This window comes from Gymnoscopelus braueri, assembly GCF_963280865.1.
Source record: "Gymnoscopelus braueri genome assembly, chromosome: 17".
NCBI lineage: Eukaryota > Metazoa > Chordata > Actinopteri > Myctophiformes > Myctophidae > Gymnoscopelus > Gymnoscopelus braueri.
The window spans coordinates 45,874,318-45,889,563 of record NC_137617.1 but is presented as its reverse complement, the minus strand read 5'-3'; the positions used below and the strand labels follow the sequence as shown (position 1 = coordinate 45,889,563).

At 41.9% G+C, this 15,246-nt stretch overlaps 1 protein-coding gene across 1 annotated transcript in view; it reads right to left on the bottom strand.

Moving 5' to 3' along the window:
• Positions 1-15,246, bottom strand: part of LOC308105415 (N-lysine methyltransferase SMYD2-B-like) — a 186,398-nt gene that overhangs the window by 108,733 nt on the left and 62,419 nt on the right. Inside the window, exon 8 of the mRNA XM_080456127.1 lies at positions 13,941-14,056. Within this exon, the coding sequence (XP_080312253.1) occupies positions 13,941-14,056 (116 nt within the window). The remainder of the gene's footprint in view (positions 1-13,940; positions 14,057-15,246) is intronic.

The following is a 15,246-nucleotide window of genomic DNA, read 5'->3' as shown; positions in this document are numbered from 1 at the left end:
GCTATTTTGAAAATAGCCGATCTACAAGCTCACTTGTAGATCTGCTATTTTCAAAAAGATCTTGAAAAGAAAAAGTGAAACACACACACACACACACACACAAATATATATATATATATATATATATATATATATTCATATATATATAAGATGGTCATACATATATATATATATATAAGATGGTCAGATATATATATATATATATATATATATATATATATATATATATATATATATATATATATATATATATATATATATATATATATAAGATGGTCATTCATATATCTATCTATCTATCTATCTATCTATGTATCTATCTATATATATATATATATAAGATGGTCATACATATATATGTATATGTATACATATATATACTCCAAGGCAGATCACAGGAACGATCTACGGACAGTGCATGTATGGAATGAGTCCAGTTTTATAGTCAGCAGGTTTATTAGAGAAGTGTTCACAGGTTGGTAATGGGCATGGCACTGCTGGGCTGATGATAGCCTGGCAGACTGATGACATGGATTCACTCGCACGTTCCTCCACGGCAGCGGTGGGCAACTTTGATGATGGAGAGGGCCACTATATTTCCACACTCACTCCAGAGGGCCACATTGCATATACCATTCTATATTCGCCATTCTATGTCATACAAAAGTAACAAAAATAGCCGATCTACAAGCTCAAAACGCCTCGCAGTGCGACGCGTTTTGAGCTTGAAGATCTGCTATCTTTGCTATTTTTGAATTGGAATCCACATTTTTTATTTTGCTATTTTTCAATTGGAATACTGAAAAGTTACATTTGTATTTAATTTCAAATGCATTTAGTTATACTTATGTTAACTTTATGAACTTAAATACGAATACATTGGACATAAAAAGATAATAGAATTGCAATAGTCTACAACTAACTACTAATATAGACTGAAGTAATTAAAGCGGGGTCATGTTTGCATGTTTGGAATTGTAACAGCTGAAATCAATAATAATAATAATATCAGTATTCCCATATTATCCTGCGGGACGCATTAAGTGAAGGTCGGGGCCGCATGTGGCCCCCGGGCCGCCAGTTGCCCATGTATGTTCCACGGTATCAGTCTGGACTTCGGCCCATAGGCAGAGAGTATGATGAGAAATCAGAAAATGATCCAATCATTGACTGCGTTTCAACTGCTATCCGTACAACAGTGAAAAGCAGCCCCCTGATTGGCCCGGTCATTTTCTGATTTCTCATACTCTCTGCCTATGGGCCGACGTCCAGACTGATACCGCGGAGGAACGTGTGAGTGAATCCACATCATCAGTCTGCCAATGGCAGGCTAGGCTGATGAGGGAGTGGGGACAGGTGTGTAACTAGGACTGAGAGACGGAATGGAATGTGGGAGTGGCTGAAGTGGAGACACGGTCTGTGGAGAGGCAAACATGGGGGCTCTGCGGAGAAATACAATAATTTGACATGCATGTTTGAGGACTGTTTAAAAAATTATAAAATCAAAAAAAATTTAAAATCAACTACACTTTAAAAACAAGCCCAAAAAAACACAACCTGCGACCAGGAAAAACGAGCCCAAAGTCGCTTATAATAAGCGGACATGGCAACCCTACATTGAACCACGCTGCACTGGTGTATGTAAATAAAGGAAGTAGAACGGAAGTGGTTCTATGCATACGTGACGCGTTATTATGGATCCCAATCAAGCCAGCAGAGAAACAACTAGAAAAAGTGCTCCTCGGAGCTCTCCGTCAGGTCAGGTACGTTATTCTGGCCTCCTGGTGGCGCTATAATAGGCCAATGTGAAAAGGGTGCCAACCGTTGACACTGCATTCATGATTTGATGCATTTTGTTCCAAAAATGTGTTTTGCTAAATTAGACCTGCTGGTGGCGCTATAACAGGCTAATGTGAAAAGGGTGGCATTTCTTCCTCGGCCTAGTGGGAATGTGCGTGTGAAATTTAACGGAAATCGCAAGCTGTGTGTATACTTTGAGGCTTTTTGTTCAAAACGGACCAATCCTGCAAACTTAAGGAAGCCAACCTTAGGCAATGAGGATGGAATATGGAAAATCGGACAGATCCGTGTTGATCACATGACTATAGTGATACTGTGTACTGATTTGCATGACGTTTGGATAAAATTTGTAGGAGTAATATTAAAAAAATGGGTTTTGCACAAATCGGCCTCCTGGTGGCGCTATAACAGGCCCATGTGAAAGATTTGGGGCAGTGGTTCTGAATTGGCATCCAGGGAGTGTGTGTGCACAGTTTCGGAGCGACCGGGCCAACGGTGCCGGAGATTAGCTGGTGACAGACGGACACACACACACACACACACACACACACACACACAGACGGACAGGGGGTAAAACATACTCTCTCACCATGCCTTCGGCCTGGTGGAGACAATGAAGACCATCAATGTATATAGGCTACTCCATAATATTAATACTCAGAGATGGGAAAAGTACTGACATTCTGTACTCGAGTAGAACTACTACTAGTACAATTACTACTTCTTTGGTAAAAGTAGAAGTACTCATTCAAATAAAATTCGAGTAAAAGTAAAAAAGTACAGGCTCTGAAATGTACTTTATGAGTAAAAGTAAAAGTATTTACCGTTTCTGTGCAAAGCCAATTGTACCCGAAGGCAATTAAACTATTAAAATTGTCTATTTTGTCCAAAATGTTAGAAAATATAATATTTGAAAAATGGTCTAAGTAAAGTATACATGATGTGAACATGCGCGGTACATCATTATCAGACTTAATTTATCCTTCAACTTCTAGTTTATGCCCCAAAATGACTGGATATACAGGTTTTGTAGCAATTTGTATCATTTGTAGAAATATTAGAGGGTTAGCCGAAAATAGCCGATCTACAAGCTCACAACGCCTCGCGCTGCAAGGCTATTTTCGGCAAAGAGGTTTGGTGTAGGGGGGAAAGGAGCAAATCAAGTACTAAGTAGCCTATTGAAGGTTTAAGTGGTTAAATGTCTGAAATTAACAAAAAGAAATCATTTACACAACACTAATGTCTATGAAGCTATCTATGAAATCTATGAAAATGTTTAATCTGCAACACAATTTTATTGCTTCATCTCTCTCTCAGCTAAGGGGTCCCTGCTTCATCTCTCTCTCAGCTAAGGGACGGGGTCCCTGCTTCATCTTTCTCTCAGTTAAGGGGTCCCTGCTTCATCTCTCTCTCAGCTAAGGGACGGGGTCCCTGCTTCATCCCTCTCTCAGCTAAGGGACGGGGTCCCTGCTTCATCTTTCTCTCAGTTAAGGGGTCCCTGCTTCATCCCTCTCTCAGCTAAGGGGTCCCTGCTTCATCTCTCTCTCAGCTAAGGGACGGGGTCCCTGCTTCATCTTTCTCTCAGTTAAGGGGTCCCTGCTTCATCTCTCTCTCAGTTACGGGGTCCCTGCTTCATCTCTCTCTCAGCTAAGGGGTCCTTGGCCTGAAAAACGTTGAAGACCCCTGCTTTAGACCATTTCCCCCAATTCTATTTTTTTACAGTTTGAACAAAATAGCCAATTTTACATAGAGGTGCCCAGATGTCCTGTTACCATACTACAGACAGACAGACAGACAGACAGACAGACAGACAGACAGACAGACAGACAGACAGACAGACACAGAGATGGCATTAACAACTGTACTGTACTTCATTCAAACACAGCAAGTGAGCCCACTAGACAAGCCTACTTCAAAGTAAACACAAGCGCGCGCACGCACACACACACACACACACACACACACACACACTTTTGCAAGGCTGACATCATGCCGCGCGCACCATAGACATATAAAGGTAGACGCCTCCTCTGGCTCTGAAGCGTCGGCATCTCGGACGCACTTCCGCTTCCTCTATGCTTCCGGATATATTCTAATTTCCTTGGGGGAAGCTGGAAACTTCCGTGTGCGTCACAGAAGGGGGCGTTCGGTAGGCCAATCAGAGGCAGGTGGGGTGGGTCTTTTCTTAAGAGGCAGCCGCGCAGCAACTAGTCAGTTAGACGCGCTGTGATTGGCCAGTAGTTAACGTGATGTGATTGGTCTGCCCCCCGGAAGAGCCTTGTATTGAGAGACCAGTCGTTACAATGAACTGCAGAGGCCAATGAGGTATCTAGGTTTCTATATCTATGGCGCGCACGTTATGTGCTTGATTTGTCCATCTATCGGCACTTTGTGTTTGGTTGTTGTGTAGATGAACTTACCATGCCGCAGAGGTTCAAAGAGTTTAACGCACTTCTAGCGTTGATACAAGACTAGACCGTGTTGATCCAAGGCTACGACACTTCCACAGTACAACAATGTTTAAGTCACAGGAGCATGGTTTGGACAAAACCTGCGATTAATCCACGTGTTGTTGTTATTTATATTCGTTTCACCGGTACACACACACAGACACACACACACGCACACGCACGTGCAGCTCTCGGCCGACGGACGAGTCATAACAGCTCGTGATCAACAGAAAGGAACTTCCTCTAAGGACTTCAAAATAAGAGCCACTAGTAATAATCGCTCACCTTAGTTTTATTTTGGTGTCTACTTACAGGAAGTACATACCCATTTGTAGTAACGTGACACACAGAGCTATAAATAATAACTCTTGCACCTATTTTCGCTTGGTCTGCGCGCAACATTAAAACTAAAGTAACGAGCCTGTTTTGAAAATGTACTGAGTAGAAAGTACTAGTACTTGTGTTAAAATGTAACGGATAAAAGTAAAAAGTAGTCAGAGAAATATGTACTCAGTAAAGTACAGATACTTGAAAAAAGTACTTCGTTACAGTAATGAAGTACTTGTACTCCGTTACTTCCCATCTCTGTTAATACTCCATATTACAAGTTGGGTGGCACATCATTAATTAGCCTATATAAAAGACTAGCGTCTTTTTTAGCAGTTAAACGAATCAATGTACAGACAGTCTCTAGAAGCTGAAACTTGTGTATGTGCCATCATTTATTATTTCTAGGTCACGTTAGCTTTATCGCGGTCATTACAGGATTCCTTACTGAGATCAACTTTAAACTAGTTAGTAATAAAAAAAATGTAACGTGACGTTCTGAATGGAGGTGGCCGCAGTGAAACCATACTGCTGCGGTCACGTAGTGCGGAGAGGTTGGCGTGCGTCATCAGGGCTTCAGAGCAGCGGTGGGATCCATAATAACGCGCCAATGACGTGTAACACGTTAATTTTTTCAAATCCTAGAGTGCCAATGACGTGTAACACGTCAAAACCGTTTTTTCAGTGTTTATGCTAGATGGCGCTGTTTGCCAACCTATGAGTGATCCTATGACTTCTGGAGAAGAGTAGATCCGGAAATAATGTGATCAGAACAAACCCAGCCCCGTAAAGGATTTCGATTTTTTTTTCTTCTCTACTTTGTTTTTGTCTGTGTTTTTAGCGAGAACAAGCTATATTCAACAGCCAATAACTAAAGAACGGAGGGTTGCGGTGACATGCTTTTCCCCCCCTCCGTCTTTACAAGATCTACAAGCTTGTAGATCTGCTGTATATATATACACATTTTTAACTGGGGGGGGGGCGCGGACAAATACATATCATTTTAGGTGGTCCTTTTTATATGTATTGATTTTAGCTTTTTCAGTACCACATGATCCTTCCCACAATTCACCTCCGCAATGGGTATTGCCTGCAAACACACACACACACACACACACACACACACACACACACACACACACACACACACACACACACACACACACACACACACACACACACACACACACACACACACACACACACACACACACACACACACACACACACACACACACACACACAGCTAGATAAATGTACACACAATGTAGTGTTCTTCACTTTTGTTCCCAACAATTTGTGGCTACATAGTAAGTTGATATGTAGCAACTGTATTGTATAGGCTAGTAACTGATGCACTGTATTTGAAAATGTTCAGCAACCCACTGTGAGTCTTTTAGACTATATAGTGTGCTAAATCATTACCTTCTCGAGATAACTCTTAGCCATGAATGGGGTGTTCACGTCCATGTAGAGTTTAGTCAACAGCATGTAGAACGCGTACATATCCAGAGAGTATGGTGGATACAGCTCACTGCACAGGACAAGGAGGATTTGCGCAGCCATTATATAACGATATGACACACTGGGCAACATGGCTATGATTTCAAATCAATATCCTGATTATTTCTAGATTACGATTAATGAACGGTGACTGTTTTTGTCAGGGGGACAGTCATCTCGCTGGTGCCCATTGCTCAGAAAGCAGAAAAACTTTTATTTTTGCAATTTTCTTTTACCAAAAATGAGTTAATAGCCCAGTTAGACTCTTCACATACTAGAGTATGTCTGACATAAATGTCAGAGCTTAAATCGACATGTAAATATGAAATACATGCATAAACATGTAGCTAAGATATAAGGTTATGACTAGCAACCTATAATTCAAGTGTTTTTTTTTTTTACTATACTTAAGAGTTTTAACTTGACTTCAGTTCTATAAGCTGTAGTTTCAAAACTATTCACTCAATCTTATTAACCAATATATTATTATTATTATCATTATTATTATTTTGCTATGATTCCCTGCTTTCATATGACATATGAAAAAATGCTAGATGACTGTTTCCCAGTAAAATTTGGTCATTCAAATAGCAGATCTACAAGCATGTGATCTTGTAGATTGGCTATTTTCTCTCTTTGTGTACGCCACCATTGTACACTGAAGTATACGTAATACAGGGTTAAGTGGTTAATCAGACAATTATAAAAAATCTAATCAAATCGTTGATACATTGATATAAATATAAATGTTTTTAAAAAAGCATCTTGATTATTCAATTAACTTGTAGGCCTAAATATCGATTTTGAAATATTTTCGGTTAATAGCCCCGCTCTATGACTCGTTCCCTCCAGGTTTTGAGATTTGAGGCAATTCCCGACAGTCATAGTATATGCTACCTTAAAGGTTGTGCGATCTTCTCGCCATAGCGGATCGCACCATTCCAATCTCCCATGTAGGCACACATATGTATGGCATGGTACATCATGATGAGCATGTACACGTTCGAGTCATCGAACACGGTTCCCATCTTGTCCAGGGACTGTTTACACATATCCAGCAACTCGCTAGGGGGTGCAAGAGAGTTAAGGATGCAATGGCACAGGCTGAACCTGAAAAGCTATTGTTAAAGGTACTAAAATCAGACTCTTGTAACAGGTGGGATGCTATACTTTGTTGATTCAACAGCTTTTACTTTAACTTTACTTTGAATTTAAATGTATTTCATTACATTTATGTTGGTTTTCAGAGAATATTTTCAGAGCAAAGAGGCTCTTGCCGAACAAGTATAAGTTGTCTCATGTGGATCAGTGTGCGAAAAGGGCTTTTCGAGAACAGGTACAGCATGACTCCGGGCGCTATTTATACGATCAATAGCTAGGCCTGTCACAATTATTAGATAATCGCCTGATCGCAATTATTTGAGATAATCGCAATTATGTTTGCATAATCGTCATAATCGTTCACATTTTGAAAAATGTTCACACATAAAAAAAAAACAATAAAAAACAGAAATAGCAGATCTACAAGCTTACAATGCGTCACTTTGTGACGCGTTGTATGCTTGTAGATCTGCTATTTCTGCTTTTTTTTACATGGATAAAAGTATTGAATATATATTTGTATTTGTATATTTCAGTTATTTGTCATATCTGCCCTGTGCAATTTTTTATTACAAAGCCTAAAAGTCTTAATTTGTTCCAATGTTCAATGCTAAACACACAATTAAATGGTTAATCGCAATTATTTGAGTGTCAATTAATCATCAACTTAAATTTGTAATCGTAACAGCCCTATGAATAGTAAGGAGGCACATGGCCTGAAACACAGGGAGTTGTGGGTGTGAAAACCTCATCTTACGTAAGGATATTGCTATTGATGGCTAATTCAAACCGTCCAATGGTCATCTTAGCGAAGCCGACCATGTCACTGATGACATCTGGCCCAATGGGATCACTCCGCTCACGCACTTTGAGCTTGGCCTCGTCCTGAGACCAAGGAGAGAAGATGACATGTTAGAGTTGAGGAACATTAGCCGCTTGTGAACTAGGATAATTCTGTTATCAATGATCTATCAATACTGCTGTGCTCTTGTGTGTGATGTTGAGGTGATGATTGTGTGTGTTTGTTTGTTTGTTTGTTTGTTTGTTTGTTTGTTTGTTTGCTTATTTATTTCAAAAATGTTTCAAAAGATTCTCAGAGATTTTCTGAAAATATTCAAAATTTTCTGAAAAATAGGGCTTAATTAATAATAATAATAATAATAATAATAATAATAATAATGTATTTTTGCACATTGGTTCTAACTGTAATTGTATTCTTGCTCTGTAAAGCACTTTGAGCTGCATTTCATGTCATGAAAGGTGCTATACAAATACAGTTTATTATTATTATTATTATTATGTGCAGACACCAAATGTATCTTTTGGGTCTCGAGTTGAAAAGGTTAGGGAATCCCAGGTTTACAGTGTTTGCTCTATGTTCTACGGTTTTTATCTCTGTGTTTACACATTCAAATTCCCTCACCGGACACTAAAACTTCAGAACTGAACTGTATATGTCATTCTATTTTGTCAGGATTTTTTTTTCAATCTTGGTTTTTCATGACTTACTTTGGACTTAGTTTGACATTCCTGGCAGTCACAGGTGAAGTTGTATCCGTCTCTTAACCGGTCGTTTCTGTCTTCTGTTGGGTATAAAAGGTCTATGTAGCTGATCAGCATCTTTGGAAGGCACAGGAACACACAGAGACATGTGATTAGTACTTCAGGTTTCTCCTCCACATCTACTTCTGGGGTCAAGGAGTTGTTTTTTATCTGGAGTGTCTAAGGGCAAGTACACACTGTAGGACTTTTAAAGTGGTCAGGGAGTCATCTGATCGTTAAGCATTTCACACTACAGGAGTCCATTTCTTGAAATTGGCTGTCATATATAATTTTTGACACTATAGAATCTATAGTGTCCAGTCGGCGTCAGAGCCAAATATCAAACCTGCTAGATATCTAGAAACACTCGGGAACGCATCGCTGAGCGCTATTATCGCAGGTAGATCCTCTCGCAGAGCCTTTCACACACAGCGAGCAATATGTCGCCGATCAAAGCCTGAGGGAGGTTTTGGGGGGTTTTGTCGGCGATCGACAAAAAAGGTCCCCGACAGCATAATCGGAGCAAATATCCTACAGTGTGTACCCAATGTGTACTGAATGCCCAGCCCACACAGGCTTACAAGACACTCACAAAAGATATATAATTATTTTGCTATTTTATAAAATGTTGTACATCTTTGGAAACTTTCGCCTACAGTATGCCCAAGATAGGGATGCCAGGTTTAAAGTGGTCAAATGGTGATCCCCTACCCCAGTGGTTCTCAACCAGTGGTCCGGGGACCACCAGAGGTACTTGAGGGGGTTCCAGGTGGTCCTCAGCTAAATGATGGAGAGTTGGTAACAATTGGTTTTATTTTACTCTCTCAAGAATTAAACTATTATAACATCTGCATCACTTAATTTACAAGAAGTCTTCACAATTAGAGAATATAGAATAATTATTATTTTGATCAACTTTTGCCTGTTATCTCTCCTATGGTACCAACATCAATACAGCATGGATGGAATTGTGGACAAAATCATATCCAACGGTAACATATTCTAAGGCTTGGGTCTGAGAGCTCAAATGCCAAATAAATAATGGACCTTGACATGAAAAAGGTTGAAAACCACTGCCTACCCCCTTGTAACACATACCGTGTCCCCCATCCACACACATACATCCCTGTGCAGCTCCTCTCCTCACCTCATCACCAGGCTTCATATCCTGTACTGCCCGTATTTCTGCTGTCGTTCCCTTGTATGTGAAAACCACACTGGGTACACAGCTGTGGTTCATGAGGGAAACACTGAGGGGAGAGAGGGTCAACAGAGAGAGAGAGAGAGAGAGAGAGAGAGAGAGAGAGAGAGAGAGAGAGAGAGAGAGAGAGAGAGAGAGAGAGAATACTGTATGAGCCAGAACCCCAAAATTGAGCCATGATTATCAAATGGGTGGGCAAATCTAAGTTTAATTTTTTGACTAGCTGTATACATCTCTATTTCACAGTTTAGCATGATAACCATTGCAGGCTTAGTGCAGTTATCATGCATTGAATACTGTATGTGGACCCATATATTGTCACATGCAAATTGTTACAACAAATATATGAAGAACTTTCAATGGTGTTCATATATGAACCCACTTCTCTGCACAATTCAAGTATGGGGAATTGATTGGAACGGTGATTTTACTTTTTCAAAACGTCCATTATGCTTAAATGGCCCTTTAATGCAATATTTCATAGACAAATATAAATTTAAAATAAGGCCTATTAATATCCCCAATTTGAAAGTGTGTGCTGAGAACCAACATGTTCCTAATGGCTATAGAAAACTGCTCACCATTCTAAGCTTTAATTTCAGTGGTAACATGTGGTTGCAAAACACAAACCTAACCCTAAACGTCCTACACTAGTAAAAATAATAGAATAATAACGCTGCATTTGTATATATATATATATATACACATATATATACACATTACATTACATACATTTCCCCCGATTGCACAAGACCCCAGTGCGTGTAATGAGGGGATCACTGTGAGGACGGCGATCACTGAAAATATTCTATGACTTTTCAAAGGTTAGTCAAAATCACTCGGTTCGCTGGCAGTGGGCTGACACTTTTCTGAAAAACTCTGTCAGTCTGGCATTTTGTGACAACCACACATTATTGCAGTACTGTAGCTTTTTTTAATGGTTTACTGACATGATAAGTAGGGTTTAAGTGGTTACATTGATGAGGGTTTAACTCTGTATGTGTGCGTGTGTGTGCGTGCGTGTGTGCGAGTGCGTGTGTGTGTGTTCTTACTCTGCGTAGACAACACAACCGATATGAGGTTCCAATTCCTCATCATGCACACTGAAGCTATTACAGCGAACCTGTTGCACAGAGAGAGAAATCATTACTAATCCTGCTAATGTATTCACACCTGTTGGATAACAATTTGGTCGTTGTGACAGTGTGACCACACACTGTCACTGTTTTGACACATGGCCTATCAATGGTGCACAATTGGTAGGTTGTATGGACAAACAGAGACCACCAAAAGCAGTGTTTAAGGTTATTTATTCAAATGCAAACAAATCATTCTCTCTCTCACCATGGCTCTTCACTGGATCCTAAAAGAGTCAGGGTGGGGTTCAGGCCAATGTATAGGGTTGTCAGGAGACGCACCTGTAATCACTGATCATGCCAATTTGGGCCAAACCATCCTGTCTGAGGACAAGGTTTTGTAAAAGAGGCGTTGAAGAGGAACACTGGTGACAGTATCAGAAATCCCCCTAATTATTTGGTTTGTTCTGGTGGGAGGGGCCATGGGGCTATATAGGGGTGAGCTGGTTCTTTTCTGGCAGTCTGCTGTCTACGGAGAGAGGTGCTCAGCTGTCTCTAAGGAGACGACTGGTCGCCTTTGTTTTGCCATTTGTCTTATATTGACACTTGGGGAAAATAAACCATGTTTAAAACCGGTCCAACTGCGTGCCTTGCCATCCTTTGAATGTCTAGTGTTGTAAGGGTTACATACTACCCTCACCCGAGACAGGGGTGTGGCAGTGGTGGGATGGCAAGCCGCAGAGGTAAATTTATCAAACCTGGCAGAGTTAGAACAAAGTTTGGTTTACAATCTCAAGTGTCGGAGATGGCAATTACAGAGGAGACTGAAGAGGGAGCCATTGGTGGGGCCATTGCTATGGAGTTTGAAGGGGCGGCCATTGCAGAGGAGCCTGAGGGAGTAGGGTGATACACAGATGGGTCTGAAGAGGATGAAAAGGGTTATGAGGGCTTTGGGGCTAGACCAAAACAATTCAGAAAGGGACAAGGAAAAGCGCCAGGTGAAACTTCACTGGCTGCCATGTTAAAATACTTTTTGATTAGTCAGCAACAAAGAGAAAATATGCTTGTATGTGAACTCCAGCAGTTAAAAACTGCTATTACAGTGTCTGGTGCTAACACCGTCCCCTCACAACCCAATGTAGGTGAGGTTAGCCAAAATACTATCCCTCCCATTAATCTTTCGTCTGCTGATAGTCCCCGGATGCAGTTGCCCACACCTGCACCCATAACTCAAACACTCCGACTTTCAACCCCGAATCCTCCATCTGCTCAGTCAAGCGGCTCCCTACAGCCTGTAGCTGATACCGACATGCATATGAGACGAGGCCCAAAGATGCTCCCTTTCCTAAATGGGGAGGATCTAGAGAACTTTCTTGTGCGCTTTGAGCGTATCGCTCGGACCTGGGGCTGGCCGCAGTCTGAATGGGCCTGTAGACTCGTTCCACTCCTAACTGGGAAAGCCCTTGATGCCTACTCCGCAATGGAAGAAGATGCTTCCAACATCTACGTTAATCTTAAAGAAGCCCTCCTTGCGAAGTTCGATATCTCTCCTGAGACTTACAGACTCCAGTTCCGGTCAACACACATTCCCCCTGGTGAATCTCCCAAGGAGACTTACAACAGACTCAAAAGACTCTACAGAAGATGGATGAAGCCAGAGCAGCGCTCCAAAGATGAAATCACCAAGCTTATCATTCTTGAGCAAATACTTTGCATGCTTCCCCATGACATGAAGACCTGGGTCAAGGAACACGAGCCAGAAGATGGACCTACTGCCGCTAAACTTGCTGGCCAGTACCTCAATAATCGCAAAGATCTGAGAATGCCAAGGCAACAGAACAGGGTAGTATCCCAAGATGCAGCTGACCTGCCACGTAGAGGGGATCACAAAGCAGGTGGTCCAGTGGGTGGTCAAGGCACCTCGGGGGAGACGAGAGGGTTCTCCAGACAAGGTCCAGTTAAGGATCTCATCTGCTACCACTGTCAACAGCCAGGGCACCGGGCCTCAGTCTGTCCCTTGGAAGTCTAACCTGCTAGCTGATTACCTGTCGTCTTCCTGAACTTGCAGTGGCTGGAGAGGAGGGAGGTAATGTGACAGTGTGACCACACACTGGTCACAGTTATTTTCTGGCAGTCTGCTGTCTACGGAGAGAGGTGCTCAGCTGTCTCTAAGGAGACGACTGGTCTCCTTTGTTTTGCCATTTTTCTTATATTGACACTTGGGGAAAATAAACCATGTTTAAAACCTGTCCAACTGCGTGCCTTGCCATCCTTTGAATGTCTAGTGTCTAGTGGTACTAAGGGTTACATACTACCCTCACCCGAGACAGGGGTGTGACAGTCGTTATTTTCTTCTTCCTCTCATTTTTAATGATCTGCAGTAAGTTAGTTGAGAAATGGTTGGCAGATTGTTAGTGTTTCAGAATCCATGAGTGCTGGACAGGTGAGAAAGTGGTCAGTGTGTACTAATGCTATTCTGTGTCGAAGTAGCAGACAGCAAAGGGGGGGGGGGGGTTGGTACAGTATATTGTTACTGTCTGGCAGAAACCTTGTATCTCTTTCTTTATAGCTCACAGTGATGTGCATTGTGATGTGAGCTTGTAGATCAGCTATTGATTTTAGATAGTTCTTTACCTATAATGGCATGCCCAAAATTGGGATGCCAGGTTGAAAGTGGTAAAGTCTGTACATGGGTTTAATAAACTTTAAACCAATGAACAGTATTAACAAGAGCTTGTGACTAAAGTATGACTACAGTACATTGCACCCACTGGAACACGGGTTATTTCCCCCCCATTTCCTGTAAAGTAACAGTTTTGGACATACAAGGTGTGTGTGTGTGTGTGTGTGTGTGTGTGTGTGTGTGTGTGTGTGTGTGTGTGTGTGTGTGTGTGTGTGTGTGTGTGTGTGTGTGTGTGTGTGTGTGTTCACAGTGGCTACCTGGGAGAAGAGTGAAAGCAGGTCATGGTGATCAGGGAAGTCCAGGTGTTTGGAATAGAAGTGATGCAGGCTGGCGATGTCAGCCTCGTAGATCGATTTCCTCTTGTTGTCCACATCTGGTTTTCAAAATACACAGTAAAATACACAGTGTTAATTAACTGAAAGTGTAAAAATGTACCCATGTGCAAAGAATATAAATACAGAATAGACAGGTTACACTAATGCACTGCTCCACTGTATTAACCCAGCCTGATCTCCAGAGATCTCCGTAACATTGCACGGATCCAGTGCACTTCATTCCGTGGATAGTCGCCTAGAAACCCCGAAATTGCGTGCATATGTACGGCGAGTCCCACGGTGGGCGTAAGCAGTCGCAACCCGGAAAAACCCGGAAGCAGAGCAGTCCCCACAACAAAATTTACGATTCTGTGCCTATCGGTACATAACTCAAACGGCGCTGAGTAGGCACAGGCGAACGTCACACCGTTCAGGACGGCAACTCGGTCGCCTTAGCTCCCTCGGTGGTCCTTCACGGGGTGACAGTTCGCCTGTGACTGCGCGCCTCCGAAATGGTTTAGTCACAATGGGGGAGATGCGAGGCGGCTCTGCACGGAATTTCGGGTTTTTCCATGTCTATTCATGTCTAAAAAAAAAACTTTCTGGCCTTGACAGCCCATACATCCAAACAGAAAGGTCCTATCTGATTGTATTAACCGACGTTAAACTCACCAACATGGCAGCTGTACGGAAAGCTTGAATTATCCTTTCTCTCTGCAAAGGTTTTGTTTAATAAAAATCCACTGTAGACATGTTATCAGCTACTTTCTGTCAATAAATTATGTGCAGGTGATTCTTTTTCTAAGTGTAAGAGTTTGGAAGCGCTCGTTTTCAATAACGCAACGTCCTGCTGCCTCCTGAATTATGTGCAATTTACAAACAGGTGGTACGCAGGACCATTGAGTGATTTCCAACGAATGCTTCCAAACTCCAACGCTCCATGCTGCTCAATGTTTTACCACTTTGAGGGGGGGGGGTGACCCGGTGGTAAAGTGATGCACGTGCGTACTTCCTATAAGACGTAAAAGCAATGGTGGTTGTTATTGCTCTCCTCTCGTAATATACTTACTTATGGGATATCAGTGCCCCCTGGCGATGCACAGTGCAAAACACATGGACTCCCGCAACAATCTCATTGGATAGGGTCATGTTACGCGAAACCGGTAGTCCGGAAGGAGTATAAAACCCCTCGCGTAACAGGGTACGCCCTCTTCTTCACTCTGCACAAGCGAATGCGCACGAGTTACAG